The 17,053-nt window shown below is 33.1% G+C and overlaps 1 protein-coding gene across 15 annotated transcripts in view; it reads right to left on the bottom strand.

The window, feature by feature from the left end:
• The window catches only part of ADGRL3 (adhesion G protein-coupled receptor L3), a 504,973-nt gene that overhangs the window by 398,747 nt on the left and 89,173 nt on the right, over nucleotides 1-17,053 (bottom strand). For all 15 annotated transcript variants that reach the window (XM_029945427.1, XM_029945417.1, XM_029945384.1 and 12 more), the window contains one exon: nucleotides 11,162-11,375. In XM_029945427.1, the coding sequence (XP_029801287.1) occupies nucleotides 11,162-11,375 (214 nt within the window). The remainder of the gene's footprint in view (nucleotides 1-11,161; nucleotides 11,376-17,053) is intronic.

Here is a 17,053-nt window from a genome sequence, read left to right on the forward strand (position 1 = left end):
CTTTGTGGGTTTCACAAGTATAACTCTAAAAGTAAAATAAAAACTCCTATCATCATGAAACAAGTCAACATTACTAAATTAGGATATAATATTAGAACACTATGGTTTTTTATTTCGATGTTTGTTTCTTTTTTGAGACAGAGAGTAAGACAGAGTGCAAGCAAGAGAGGGTCAGAAAGAGAGGGAGACACAGAATCCGAACCTGTCAGCACAGAGCCCAACATGGGGCTCAAACCCACACAACCACAAGATCATGACCTGAGCAGAAGTTGGAGGTTTAACCAACCAAGTCACCCAGGCACCCCTAGAATACTATGTTTAATAAGAGATCATATTGCTAGAGGCCTGTCATGAATCTTTTACATAGCATTAATATACTCTTTTGGATAAGTAAATTCAAATCTTCAGAAGTACATTAAATAAATGCAAAATATCCAAAGTTGTTTAGATGATCAGTGGTAAAGGTTTGGAATCTCAAAGTGTCTCTGAATAACAGTATCAATAATTTTACCTGACAAGGTTCTCCTCAGTTCAATTATCTACTCATCTCCAAAGCTACGGCCATCTAGTTTCTTCCTTTTGTAACACCCATCACTTCTTGCCTTTTTTTATTACTACTGAAGTATGTTCTCCTCTTTTTATTGCAATCTTCCTATAGACTTCTGTTATTTACAAAACATGTACTTCCTCAATACACTAATAAGTCTAAGAAACAGCTCCAAATGTTTATTTTCATAGGGTTGATTGTACTAACAGTGATGGGTATCGGCATTTTGGAAAGATTTCAAGTCTTTTCATGACAGAACACACATGCATATACTTATCGATCGAAATTAGCCTATGCATGAAAGACATATTTTGCTTTTGACATTTATAAACTTAATCACAAATAAATGTGATATCTTTCTGATATACATGTGATAAGGTAAATATCTAAGTTTATAGAAACCATAAATTAATGTATTTTTTCACATTAACAAATATTAGGGAGTTAGTTATTCCCCCAACAACATTTCTCTCAGAGTTAAAGTACTCTCACATAAGCACAGGAAGATTCAAAATGTATTACAAAGAATGGTTTACTGACTATTCTTTATTTTTTTAAATATTTTTTCACATTTAGCTGTATTTGGTAATATTCTTAATAATAGAGAAACAATAATAGAGAATCAACTAAAGCTTATGGCCAGTAGAATATTCATCGAGAAAAATTTAGCAATATTTTAGCATAACTGAATTTTTGGAGGCTATGAAAATTAAAACAAAAATACTAAACAAGCATAAACTGATTGTATAACAAAACAAAGTTACTATAATGTGGTACAAATAAAGATACAATTTTGTCTTTATAATTTATTAGCAAAAGCTTTGTGAACATTTATGCCATCTAAAATCTCATTATATGAAACATTAGAAATTTTAAAGCATTCTGTTCCTTATATTCAAGTTTAATTAAGAAAGGCTGGCATGAAATATTTTCTCATTTGCAAATATTTCAAAGTACTCATGTGATGTATTTAGTTTTCTAACTCATGAGCCTTCCCTGTTCCATAGTTTACATATTAAGTGACTTTCATTTTCCTTTATTTTCATGAACCATACACATTTCTATTTAATACTCATTATAAACAATATGTACATTTTTACTGAGGTATTGCAATAGATAATTGTGACCATGAACTCCAAAATATTAAAAACAAAATCTTATTTATATATTTTTAAGTAAACATTTTCATTATAAGTACTTAAGTGCTTTTGCCTGAAAATTTATCCTAAGGCTGAAAATAAATAAATGCCACATTATTTAAGAAGTTCCATATCATGTTTTCATTATTTGGATGTGAAAAAGATAACCGACCTCTAATAGCATACGTGTGTAGGGGATGAACACACACATACACACAAACATGAGTATACATGTATATTTTCTTTTCAGTACCAGTGACTGGTTCACAATTATTCCCTCATTTAGTCTCTTTTATTAAAATATAGTGTACATTTTACTTATTTAACTTTGTTATGTTTATTTATTTAAAGAGAGAGCAGTGCAAGTGGGAGATGGGCAAAGAGATGGAAAGAGAGAGAGGGAGGAAGAGGGAAAGGGAGGGGGGGGAAAGAGAGAGAGAGAGAGAGAGAGAGAGAGAGAATTCCAAGCAGGCTCCATGATCAGCGAAACCCAACTCAGCACTCAGTCTCGCAAACCATGAGATCATGACCTGAACCAAGATCAAGAATTGGACACTTAACCCAATGAGCCACCAAGGTCCCCCATAATAGTGCACATTTTAGACAGAGCACAGAGAGTGATGGGTTGCAATATTTATCCTCAATGTTGGAGCTGGACTGCCTAGGTTAAAAAAGACAACTTTGTAGGAAACCATGTAGCTTTTGGATGTTAATTAAACTCTCTACACCTTAGTTCATCCATCGGTGAATAATGACAACAGTATTTCACAGGAGTGAGGGAAGACAGTATCCATTAACAGGAGTGAGGGAAGAATTAAATGTGTTAATTCATTTAAAGTGCTTACGACATTCTCTAGCTTATAGGAACTTCTCAAAAAAAGCTGCTTTTGGGGCGCCTGGGTGGCTCAGTCGGTTAAGCGCCCGGCTTCGGCTCAGGTCAGATCTCACGGTTCGTGGGTTCGAGCCCCGTGTCGGGCTCTGTGCTGACAGCTAGCTCAGAGCCTGGAGCCTGTTTCGGATTCTGTATCTCCCTCTCTCTCTGACCCTCCCCTGCTCGCTCTATCTCTCAAAAATAAATTTTTAAAAAAAGCATTAAAAAGTTTTATTTAAAAAAATCCTGCTTTTATATATTTATAGCTAGAAATATTTAGTATTAGTAATACAAAGAGCTCTGTTCTATCAATGCTTGTTTTCCAAGAAGCATTACATTACCTAAAACACTTTAGAAACACAACTGATTCAAATTAAAAAAAAGGTTTAGAGTCTGGAGGGTCTCAGATTCACAACAATTAAATTATTTCTACCAAAAACTTCAACAATAAAAATTTGTATACAGCTGTAATTGGATATTAATAAAACCTGAGCCAAACCAATTTCAAAGTTTGAGTGAATGTTTGCATGAGAGAAAATGAGTTTCTTTTCTTACCATCATGATCATGATCAAGAGCACAGTTCTTACCTATTTTTGATGTTTTATCATTTTATCACCTTCGCTACAATAAATATTGCCTCAAATCTCTCAAGCAAGGCAGTGCATTGGCTTAAAATAAATTTTTCATTAAGATTTCTATGTGCTTTACCTCACTGTACAATAGGACTGGTAATAATGGTTATCTCTTAGTGTTATGGTGAAGAATTAATGAACTAATGAAAGATAAATTCTTTACCAAAGTTCATGGCAAATACAAAGCACACAATAAAAGTAAATAAGTATTATTATTATCACCAGTAATAAGTGAATGTATTTCCTATTTCTATTAACACATTACACCTTGAATATTAAAATTCCACCTAAAGGTAAAATTCCTAAATAATTTCCAGGCAAGGAAGGGATATTTTCCTAAAAGTCTACCTCAATGGCTATATTGATCAATTTTGTAAGGTTGACTTCTTATTAAAACTTTAATCTTCTTTAACCAATAGATTAACTGAATTTATAAATTGTGGATGGATTTGAATCATTCACTGGCTTTTTCTGTTGTACTGAGAAGTGAAAAGAATTTTTCTGGTAAAAGTATTTTTTAGAATCTTCAAAGAAGAAGGAAAAAAACAGTAAAAACAAACAAACAACAACAACAACAACAACAACAACATTTGGGGTACATACCCAAAGAGAGAAGCCATGCTTATGTCATCATACAGTAAGTAATTTTATGTGAATTTCTTAACCTCTATGTTCCTCAGTCTCCTCATAAGGAAAGTGAAACATAAAAGGCGGTCAAAATATTTGGAGACTCACTCCCCTAGTAGCCTCAGCAATCTTTAAAATTACTGTAATGATAGAACGACTGAAGTATTATTTTGAATGTCTGCTACATATCACTCACTTATTTTCCTCCAGAGTCCTGTGGTATTCAATAAATCACTGACAGAATTTATGTTCATAATCTGCTTTGTTCTTTTCTTTATAAATTTAAGCGATACTCAAGATAATCACTATGGTGTTTATACCCTATATAGTCTCCATTTCAGAAATTTCTTATCCTTTTTTCCATGGTGATATCATCTAAATATTTTCCACAAGATGTCAAGTTCTTCAAATTGACCACAAAATATAAAAATACCTAAAAAGCTGGCGATGGGGAAACAATTAAGGTGATCACTCGGTATACATATAAAAATTCTTATATTTTATAAACCAAATGTGCAACAGAAATATAGTCAATAATATTGTAATGACTTTGGTGACAGTAGGTAAGTCTACTTAGCATGGTGAGTATTTCATAATGTATAGCATTACTGAATCATGATGTGGTACACCTAGGAACTAACATAGTATTATACGTCAACTATACTTCAATTAAAATAATAATTAACTCTGAGGGATGAGCTGAGTAAATTAGTAGGGTATATATCTGGCTATTAATTTCTGCTCAGCTCATGATCTCATGGTTTGTGAGTCTGAGCCCTGTGTCAGGCTCTGTGCTGACAATGCAGAGCCTGCTTGGGATTCTCTCTCTCCCTCTCAACATAAATAAACATTTTAAAAAATAATAAGTGGTTCATAAAAAATTCAGATGATTTAAAAACAACTATATTGAATATTATGCAATGTAAAAATATTGAAGACAAAATATAACTAATTTTCAGCCATAAATAAATAAAAACAATTTGCTAAGCATCAATTCTCCTACCCTTTGTTTCATTAACTCTTTAACATAAAATTATTAAGGTTCTCAAAGACTATCAGTTTATATGAGTTATATTGTAATGTGCCACATTAGCAATTAAAGCTGAGAAATATTTAAAAGTTATTATTGCTACTGTCTTGATCCCTGCTAAGATGGCATCAGTTTTACCTACCACTGCATGATGTCTAATACTGTAAAAAAAGCAAAAAATAACTCAGTATTGTTATGAAAATACTTTTGACCCTCTAGAAATCCCTACAGAGCTCAGGAATTCCAAATTTCCATGAACCACACTTTGAGAATGGCTACACAAAGGGTTAATATTCCCCAAGGAATGGAAGAGACAGTCAACATAGCTCTCTTTTATCCTAACCTATCCTGAAATATTTTCATCGTTTACTACATTTGTAAATTTCAAAGCATACATATATAACATAATTTCATTCAAAATTAAATGTGAATAGCAAGAAATACTAGCAAGCATTTAGTAGGACATTACCAAAACATATCCTCAGAATTAAAATAGGCTGAAATATTAAAGCGGAGGTAAATGGCTTCCAGAAAGGAATTTCCCAACTTCTCCATATTCTCTATGTTTGGGATTTGATAATGGGAATTATCTTCCTTTCTTTCTTCATTTCCTTCCTTTTTTTTCTTTTACTAAACATGCACACAAACAGTAATCTTTAAGGCAAAGAGTTATATATTATAGTTTCTATACCCAACTGTTCTTTTTACTGCATAGAATTTGTATTCAATGGAGAAATTCCTGATATGAGAAATTATTTTTGATCTGTTATAATTCAGAAGAAAAATGTAAGATATAATGTAATAATTCTGTGAAAGGAGCAAAGGAGAATACTCAAATTGAAAAACTCATGTATATATACATAGTTATTGCAGAACATTTACTCAGTCACGCACACACAAAAACTGCCACTGACATTTTTCTTTGAATGCTATTGAAAGAGTTCTTAACTTACCAGGATAGAATCAACAGAAGCCAAAATCTTTTTGTAAGCTGTAAAATCCCCTGCAGTGGTACTGAGATAAACTGAAATATAACTTTTTCAGAAAGGTGAGAAACAGCTTTCTCTCTCTCACTTCTTCCCTTCCTCACTTCTACCCAACTCTTTTTTTTTTTTTATGTTCCTGATGTGACTATGACATGCGAAAATGTAATCTTGCCAAAATGCTGGCAGATTAAAAGTAAAACCTAGATCACTCATTTAAACGAAAAAAAATCCTACTTTATATATTTAAAATCTCTACTTGATAGAAAACTCTAGAGGGTATTTTTTAAATGCCTAAATTATGATCTTTGATTCCAAGAGAATTAAGAATTCAAGCAACATATTTATATCCATGCCTTCAAAAATAACTGCTATTTCTTTGATTTGTCCCTACTGAAATGCCCACTAAATCTCACTTGATTTCAAATATTCACTTTTTAGATTAAAACATAATGCACTAAGAATACACATATATAGTGGTGCCTGGATGGCTCAGTTGGTTAAGCATCTGATTGATTCAGGTCATGATCTCGCTGTTGATGAATTCAAGCCCCATGTCAGGGTCTGTGCTGACAGTCTGGAGCCTGTTTCAGATTCTGTATCTCCCTCTCTCTGCCCTTCCCTCACTCACACTCTGTCTCTCTATCTCTCAAAAATAAATAAAAATTTAAAAAAATTTTAAAGAATACTCACACACACACATATAAAAGAACAGACATACAAACAGGACATAGCTTGGTCCTAGCATGGGGCAGGAGGGAGATGGGACTATCACATAGGCCTCATACTCTCAATGTGGGGATGGAAATATTCTAAAACTGATTTATGATGATATTGAATCCCTTGATAAAATGGTAAATTTACTTAAAAATCCTTATACACTTGAAATGAGTAAATTATATAACGTATAAAAATGCTTCAATAAAGTTATATATAAAAATGAATACAAAGAATAAGAGAAGTCAGACACCAAAAATCATATGTTATATGAATTCATGTACTTAAGTTATAAAATGGGAAAAACTGATTAAAGTGTTAGAAGGCTCAATAGCAGCAAAATTTGGGGGTTGGAGTATGGCTGGTGCAGCACATAGAGAGGTGCATCTGAGGTGCTGTTAATGTTCTGTGTCTCCAGCAGGTTGTTGTTTAGATGAGCTGAGTTGGTGAAAAATCATTAAGTTGTATATATTTATGATATGTGCATGCTTTCCCATATGTAGATTATATCTCAATAAATATATACTATATATACATATATACCTGTTTACAAATACCTTTCCAATTTGAAAAATATAAGCAATTCCACATAAAGTAAGACAGTTATACCACATACACATATGTGTCCAAAGATCTGGCATGGGCATGTCACACAACATTCAAACTTCCCACATGTAGATGGATTTTATGTCCAACTATAAAGACTAATTCCAAGAGAACTATGTATTGGCAAGGGGATAGAGAGCATCAGGTTAGTTTATCATCAAATTATCAAGATTTTCTTTTTGTTTATAAAGTTTGTTTATTTATTTTTGAGAGAGAAAGAGAACATGAACAGGGGAGGGGAAGAGAGAGAGGGAGACACAAAATCTGAAGCAGGCTCCAGGCTCTGGGCTGTCAGCACACAGCCAGATGCAGGGCTTGAACCCAAGAACTGTGACATCATGACCTGAGCCGAAGTCACTTAGTAAACTGAGCCACCCAGGCGCCCCCAAATTATCAAGATTTCTTACAAGCACCTGCACTGGATCTATGGGGAGGTTGGTGGGAGCTGGCCTCAAGTACTGGCACATTTGGAGAAGCTTTAGAGACAATAGTGCCCCAAAACACCGATAAGCTTTTGAAGCCATGGCAGAACAGGATGGGTGAAGTGTTACTGAAGGAAGCTGCTTCCTCATGTTCCTCTTTGGTGCTCAGGCACTTATATTTTATATATCTACTGTAACTTTGGTCTCTTCTGCTTCAACCAATGCTGCCATTCTTCAAGGATCAGCATAACATTCCCTCTCCAAAGAACACTCCTTACTATTATCTAGCTGAAAGAGCTTTCCTCAATTTTTGAACTCCTCAATAAATGTAAATAGATAAAAATAAAATGTGGGACAAACAATCTAGCTGTTTACTTTTATCTGCCAAAAAACTATAGTTTTGTGGGCAGGGATCATGCCCAGCTTATTTATCCACCAGACTCCAAAGCTGTCATGGTAGATGTTGTGGATTTTCAAGTGCTAGTGGAGTTAAAAATGGAAATATATCTTTTAATAGCTGAAGATAACATGAAACCTCAGCTGAATTCAAAATGTAAAATTCCTGCAGTTATCAGTTGCCAACAGTCATTTTCACATTTAGATTCTAAAGTTATGTGTACCATTTTTTAAAACTCACTGATGCGTGTAAATGTAAAATAAAAAGAAACAAAAATCATTCAGAATTAAGAAAGCTTTCAAGTGGCTTCATGCAATTGGAGAGCAGACTTACATATTCATTTACACATCATTAAACATCAAAAGTTAGTTTTAGGTAAAAGCAACAGAAACTCTGCCCTCCAGAAGCCTACAATTTAGACAAGGCAACTGCCTAGGGTGTGATAATATGGGTTTATTAATGTTCATATGCAATAAAGAAGGATGTAGATAATAGCAAGAGAGTGAGATTAGAAGTTCCTAAAAAGATAAAGAAATGTGCTCTGATATTTGAAGATGCCTTCTAAGTAGGAAAATGAAAGAAGAGGTAAAGCACAGAACTTTCAGAGGGGATGAAGGCAAAATGACATAAGAACACACTTGGATTTACACAGGGTGTAATCTGAAAGGCAGTGAGGAATCTGGATCCTCAAGAGGAGATATCAGATCACATAGTTTTACTAGAGGAAAACATGGAAATCAAAATAACTAGCAGTTATTAATATAAATAAAACTAACAATTTTATTTATGTATTTGTTTAATGTATATTCAAACATCTACATGAACAGTATTTCATGCCTGTCCTTGACTGTGACATCCATTGAATTCATGAGGTTGAAGTAAGTTATGAAACCTTTTCAACAAGGTTATGCAAGGATATACAAAAACATTTCATATTTTGTAATAATAAGCCTCCAATCTAGAGACATGCTTAAAAATGTTTAGACAATGATATAATGCGCCTTTCTAGAAATTTAAATGAGAGAAAACAATAATTATCTCAGATATATTTTAGAAAGTCTTCCCATTATAATTTTAGTTTCAAATGCATTTAAACTGTAAATATCATTACAAATATGATACATCCATATCCTAGTTAGAAATTATTAGCATTATTTAACATGCTGGCACTGGCAAGACAGGAAAACTCATTAATTATAAAACAGCTTAAACAGACATGGACATCTCATCTCTTGAGAACTTGCAAGATGGACCTAATTTCTTCTATCCAAGAGTCAAAAGCATTTATTTCAGCCAAGTGTAATGTAGTACATTTAATAGTCCAAATACAACCAAGGACCTTGCCTCCACACAGAATTAACCACAGTAATTTCAGCTGACAATTCTTACTTTGAGAAACTATCGGGGGGCTTCCACAAATGACTCACTCAGGATGCTTAAAGCAATTTCATTCTGCAAATTCGTCACTTTACAGACACATCCCATCTAATGTAGCAGCTTGAGAGGATCCATTGTAACTATTTTTTGCAATAATTATAAGATTAAGAGCTTATTTGAGGAGCCATTAATAATATCAATAAAAGGATTAAAACAATCTCAATGAAAATTATAAAGAGATCAAAGAGCTAGTGAAGTTAATGCTTTTGCTACATTGAAAATCAAAAGCTAACAACCACTTTCCTCCTCAACCCACACTTCAAATGGATTCAAAGAATCCATTTTTGTTTGTTGTTCTGACAGAAACAAATAAAATAACAATTTAGTCATGGTGCCCATTCATGCTACTCACGGAAAACCTGGCAGGATAGACCATTACAACCCTACACACAATGATAACTCAACTTTTTTAAGCAGATTATCAGAAAATTTAACTATAGTTGGAGGCATGTCAAATGTATAACAAGAAGAAACACAAAATGAGAAGGAAACATAAGAACCAAATGAAACCAAACTTATATCAAGTGGCATCCCTAATTTTAAAATCTTTTTTCTCATTAACACTCAGCATGAATTAGATTTTAGAAATAGACAGACAAAAGCCCTCAGATTTGCCCAGAGGCCGTTATCCTTTGAGTATACTATGGATGCTTTGATCAAAATCCTGGCATATTGTGATTTCTATTAAAAATTTATACAACAGTAATTTATAAAAAAAAAAGACACTGAGTCTACCAATTTATTAATCATACATAGAGCTATCAGAATTTTACGCATCAAGAAAACCAAAGGTTAAAAAAAGCTATTGTTTTTGTTTTTATGTACTTAAAGTTGTTTATTTTTACAAATGCTATGATTTCCCCCATGTTTTAAGAAACTATAAATAATGGAAGAAATGTCTAAATAGAAAAATAATGAAAAGAATTCACTATATAATTTGTTGATTAGTTATTTAAAAATTACTTTGTGAGCATGTAATCAGAAAGTATGAATGTTTATAGTAAATTAATAACTTCACTGATTTCTGAGAAACCATAGTAATACTGAACAATTTTTTAGAGATATATAATGTTTAGCCAATTTATCAAGAAATTTTAGTATAATTTAAAACTTCTACAGTATGAATTCTTATTGACCTAGCTCAGTAGAACTGAAGATCTTCTTTTCCTTATCTAGTGATAGCATATGATGCCTTAATTTATATTATTTAAATATGGTACTCTTTTGATTAGCTTAAATGAATTACATTATAAACTAAATAATAGAGGAATAATTTTTCATTGTTCCCAAGGCTAAAAAATCATGAATCTATAGCCTTTAACTACATTTTGATCAATGGTATAAAATTGCTTACTAATTTTATTCTTTTTCCTACACAGAAAGAAAATATTAGCATTAAAATAATTTTTCTGTAACTTCTAGAGAAAATTACATAAAATTCTCTTTTTGAAAACTGTGGAAAAATAAATTTAGCTTCTCATCTAATCAACCCATTTCCAAAGCACTCAGAGTAGACCACGCAAGTTAATAACTAATCTAATACATTTAATAACATCAAATGCCATTTGTAATTTCTAATACTAACATTTTAGTAATATCTGGAACCAATTTGATATTGAAAAAAGTGGTTCAAATGATTCTAAAACACACAATACTACCTGTGCTCTTACCTAAGGGCAATATGTCACACAGATGCAGCCAGAGAGCTTACATTAAGTGCACACACACAAAATATTATTAGAAGTATCATACCTTTGAGACATAATCTTATAGGCATCTGGCAGATAGCATCGTATATTCTCCATCTGAGCAGGGTCAGAGTCACAGATTTTGTCGTCAGTCCTCCCATAGTTGGCACTTTCTATCATGATAACATCTGTTCCTGGACAGCGGAGCTCAATGGGGTAGCTCTCACAGGAGAGTTCTCTGCGGACCACAGCCATCGGAATTGGGGCACGACTGAAAGCTACAGGAAGGAGGAGAAAGAAATGTAAGTCGTTTTTATTACATACAAAGGAAAAGAACACATTTGCCTTTCCAGTGTTTGAGATAAACTAATACCAAAAGCATACCAGTTGCAATTAACACATTTAACTAAAACAGAATATGTCTCACCTCAATAACTTTAAAAGATTTTTAAAAATCTAAGAAAAAGATATTTCTTTAAAAAACATTATCTAATACAGTTTTTGTATATTTGAAAAAAACACTGTCGATTTTTCAAAACTTTGGCAGTTATATAAAATAAAGACTATAAAGAAATATGTCCTCCCCCCTTACCCTGCCTCAAAAATATTATCCAGTTTGTAGAGAAAGATTCTCAGGTAAATCTTGAGCGTATCATGCATGCGGGGTGTGTGTGTGTGTGTGTGTGTGTGTGTGTGTGTGTGTGTGTTTTATTTTATAGAAAGTTTTACCCCCAAATTGCATTTTTGTTGACTTATATCAAATTAAGTATTCTATTTCAACTTTAAAAGTTTCATTTTTCAGTAATAATTAACATAATCAGTGCATTTTATGATTCAGTTATAAGGATACTAAGTGTTCTGCAAGAAAATAGAGATTTGTATGGAGAAAAAGTAAATTTTCCTTCAGCCCCCTCCACACACTTCTGCTGCTATCAAGAGACAACCAGTGAGCACTTTGATGACTCTCCTACTAGAATTTTCTACAGAAAAACAGACATTGTATCCTTACCCCTACTCCTTTTTATATTTTACTTAGGTTGTAGCAAACTACATATGTTGTTTTATACCTTGATTTGTTTTATTTATTAACTTAATAGACATCTCTTTCCATCTCTGTATTGTAGCCCTCATTTTTGATGGATACATTATATATATACCTATAAATATATAATTAATCTTATTTGATGGGCATTTGGGAATATGCAAGTGTTTTTGTCATAATACTGCAAAAAAGTATAAACATATCTGTGTACCTTGGCTATAATATTTTACAAAAAATATAATTATTCAAATATATTTTGTGGTATATTTTTATAAATAAGATTGGTGGATCAAGGGGGAAATACATTTCAAGTTTGGTGAATATCAACAACCAGATATCCAAAAAACTTAATAAATATGCACAGCTCTACCAGGAGCACTTTTCATTTCAAAATTACATATTACCACTTTGCTTAAATTCTGACAAATGTGGTAGAGAAAGAATGATACAATATCCATTGAAAATTTTTTTCAGTATTCTATTTGTACAATGAAACATTTTCATATGTTTATCAACCTTTCATGTTCCTTTGATTTATGAATTGCTTGCTTACATTTATATACAGTTTGCTATTGTAAAAGTTCTTTTTATAGCAAGAAAATTAAAAAATTGGTCCTTTATATTTGTGGCAAATATGTTCTTTCAGTTTTCTGATTTTAGATGTTGGCTGAACATATATACTTCATATTTATACATGGAATTACCCATCTTTTTATGTCATGTTTAAGTTTCCCACTTTAAGATTGTGAACATAATCAATATATTATTGGAAGAAGGTCAACTGTTTAATTGTAAAAAGTCAAGTTTTCTTTTAAAGGCATAGAATTGAAATTCTCAATTAAGTGTTTAAGAACCATCTAATAAGTTGACTTCTACATAAAAGAACTAATTATGGAGATACATACATGATAGCTATAAATATGCCTTAATATTTGATTAATTCACTAATGTATACATGTATAAAATATGTATTTAAATAAATATATGCAGCTTTTCTTGTAGCTTTTTTACTGAGCATGAAGCATGAAAGGAAAAGAAAGGAGGAGAGAAGCAAGGAAGTGGAAACAGAGTAGAGGTGGAGCAAGAGAGATATTTCATTGTCCTAAATATTGTTATTTGAAACTTAGAGGAAATATTGATCTGATTTGCAAAACCACAACTATTATTTCAAAATTGAGAATGATATTAGCTTTTACCTCATTTGTATGATGTTTCAGAAAAGCTATAACTGCACCAAACACCCTGTGTGTAATTTGTGAGCAGGTCACCTGAGGTCCTCAAGAAGCACACACAGGTAATCCATCCATCCTGGTTGTCATTCAGCATCTCCTTTGTTCTCTCTCTCTCTCTCTCTCTCTCTCTCACACACACACACACACACACACACACACACACGCGTGTGCGCGCGCACGCACAGGAATCTAGCACATCCACAGCATTCATCAGAGAGTTAACATAATTAGAGGTTGGTTGTAACATCATTTTTAACATTGGTCTTGAGTCAACATTCTGACAGGGTATTCCCACAATAGAGAGACCATGCATTTCTGATATTTGCATTTCTATTGTTCCTAAAATAAAATATCCTTGTTTATCTATTACTCAGAAATGGCTATTAAAATATGAAGTCCTTCTTAAGAGTGAGATTCTATTTTTAAGAATGGTGTAGTTAGTATTTTAAGTAATGGAATCATTGAATAATAAAAATATTCCAATTTGAGAATCAAGTTTCAAGATTTTGGTCAGTTTAAATGGAATCATAGAGGTTGTTTTTGTTTCTCTGGTGTTTTCATTTTTGTTTGTTTTTTTGTTTCTAATAAAAGGTTTTTGAAATCAGAATTTCTAGTAATATTTTTAGCATTTGCTAAAAGGCAATTTGTTTCTTAACTTTAGTATAACTATTTTGAATATACCATTGAAACTGCTTCTAAACATTGACCTGATCTAGCTATATTTTAACTTACACAATTAAGTTAAAAAAAAAACAAGCTAATTTAACAAGGAAACAAGTAAGCAAATCATACAGTCAAAGAGAGCATTTGTTTGACTTAGTGGATAATTTGGTTAATTAAATTCATCAATTTTTGTCAAAACATGTGTACACAGACATAGCCCTATTCTGGTTCTTAACTGTCAAAAATATGATTTAGAACCAGATACTAGATACTTGCAAAGTCAACTAAAATGTGGAGGCCAAAATTATCCATGTGTCTCATTTGACCTTGTAAGAATTATGCAAAAGTTATATATATATATATATATATATATATATGACAATTTTTACAGAGAGCCAGAGTTGACTTGCAGATGTTTTCTTCCATTTAACATATAATTGCATTTGTATAAGTAACCTAGTGATAAAATGCACTCCTAAATGATGGATACATTGTTTAAAGGAATGTATTACTGGAAACTATAGCATTATCTAATTAGCTATTTAAATCACTTTTAATTATGTTGCTAAATGCTTTAATCAGCAATGAAAGTCCAATGGGGAAAAAATATGCTTAAGTTAAAAATTGTGTGTGTTTTTTTAACCATTCATTTACTGTGCTAACAAGAGACAGATTTTTCTTAGTAAAGAAAAAGATTAAGACATGGAAAATCTCAACAATTCAAATGCAGGAGAGTCTGTGAAATCATCTATTATATATTGTATCAGACTAATATTACATTGGTCATTGTGAAGTGGCTGTGGAAAAATAATTTGAGGCAAAGAAGGTATATTTTAGAATATACTCAGTTTTATACCATGAGTTAATCTGTTATAACAAAAAAAATAGAGTATCATACATAATGCAATAGGTGTTAGCTGAGTAAACTGGAAAATCTTCAGATGTAAAATCTGGTAACCGGGTAGGACGCTGCATGTGCATTGGAACTACCCACTGACCATGGGACTAAGGAGGCATGGGTGAAACGAAGCTTCTCCTCTAAAGATGGCCAGAAACTCAGCAACTGCCCGGGTTCCATGGCAAACACACACCTAATGAAGTATTCCTGACCAGCGACTAAATAACAAGAGAAGAAGCCCCCTGTTTTTGCTCACTTGTTCGCAGCACAAACCACTTTCATGTTTTTCTTTCCTGAGGCCTCCAACCACTCTGTTGTTGAAACCTCTTCCTCTCTTTGGCCTCTCTCTCCTATTGTTAAATCCTCTTGGTGACATTTGACTCGAAATGCCTTAAGTCATCGGTGAATTGTGGATGATAACAACAAAGTCTTGGAATGGGAGGTGGAGATGGAGGTGAAGGCAGAAAGTAAAAGCTGGGGACCAAATACTAGTCAAATGATTCTTTATGGACCCCAACTCCTGGGCTCAGAAACCTGCTAGGATAACCCTAAGTATTAGAGAGGAGCTTTAAAGGAAGGAAATGTTACTTGAGACGTAGGATTTTAGGGCAAAGGATATCTATCAATAAGAATAAGGCTAAACCCAAACACAGGCAAGCAGCCACTTTGTTGAGAGCAAAACCCAGTATAATTATGTTTTAAACATGGTGGACTTAAGAAGTCAGAATAACATCAAAAATTTTCAACTATTAGTTGGGATCAGAAGTAGAATACAGGCTAAAACTATGGGGAGGACATGAAGTAGTGTAGGGTACCTACAGAGAAGACTAGGATGGCTGCAGAGGTGGTAATATCCATAGTCACTGAGGAGGAGCAGAGTCCCGCAGAGAGGGGCTCTGTGGGTCCATTCAAGAAAGAACCCAATTAAACAGACTAACCTGCCTACCACTCACCACTGTTTTGAGCATAAGGACACTTACTTATAGGACAGATGAATCAGAGTGTGAGTGTGTGTGTGTGTGTGTGTGTGTGTGTGTGTATGCGCGTGCGCGTGCATTTCCCCAGGCCAAGCCTTCAACGCCCTATTCAAATTTGGTTTTTCCATGAATTATTCCACATACTTAAGAATCTATTTAAAAATGAAGCCTGTAGCGTAATCTCCATTTAGCAGACTGAAATCTTTAGCCTGCTCTATATGTTTGTTATGAATACAAAAATATTAGCAAAACTGCTATGTTTGTTTATTCCCTATTCCTTTACCTTTGTGCTTTGTTTAACCCAAATCCTGTGTTTTTAAATAAACTTAAATCTACCATAGAATTTTTTTTTTTAAGAATGGAAAAGGGAGTACAAAATAGAAGGCTATTTTGGGGCAGTAAGAACAAGATGATTGCTTTAAATGAATAATGACAGAGAACATATTTATCTATATTTAGGAACAAAAAGAAAACTGCATGATTTAGTGATTGGCTGAACAAGAAGGGTAAAAAGGAGGGTAGCAAAAATAACACCCATGCTTCTGGCATAAGTAAATGGCTAGATTATAGCATCATGAACAGAATCTGGTAGGAAGTTGAATACAGATGAATGACTCAGAAAAAAGATCTTCATAAATTTAAGAGTTGTAAGACAGTACCTAAAACCAGAGCAGTAGATGAGATAACCTAGAGAGGGAAACACAGATTTATTACAGAGGTCCATATGGCAGTTGTCAACTATGTTTCTAATTCTTTGACAGTTCTCCATCTTTATTCCCTTTTCATTTGAAAATACACTACTTAGGTACTCACTTCTAAAAGACATTATGTCGTAGAAATGAGTGTGTGTGATTTCCAAAGGTCGTCCGTTAGTAAGATGTTGCAGATTCAGGCTCTCTCTTGATCATTCATTTTGTGCAAAGCCAGTCACCGTATCTTGAGAACACTGGACCAGCCCAATGGAAAGAAACTGAGTCCTCTTCCCAAAGCCAAGCAAAGCAGGCTGATCCTCCAAGCACCAGAAACCCCATCTTTGAGGAACTACAACTCTATGGGAGACACTGACCCAGAATCAACTAAGTAAACTACTCCCATATTCCTAATGTAAAAAGCTATAGAAGATACTAAATGCTTATTGTTTCAA

This window comes from Suricata suricatta, chromosome 1, assembly GCF_006229205.1.
Source record: "Suricata suricatta isolate VVHF042 chromosome 1, meerkat_22Aug2017_6uvM2_HiC, whole genome shotgun sequence".
NCBI lineage: Eukaryota > Metazoa > Chordata > Mammalia > Carnivora > Herpestidae > Suricata > Suricata suricatta.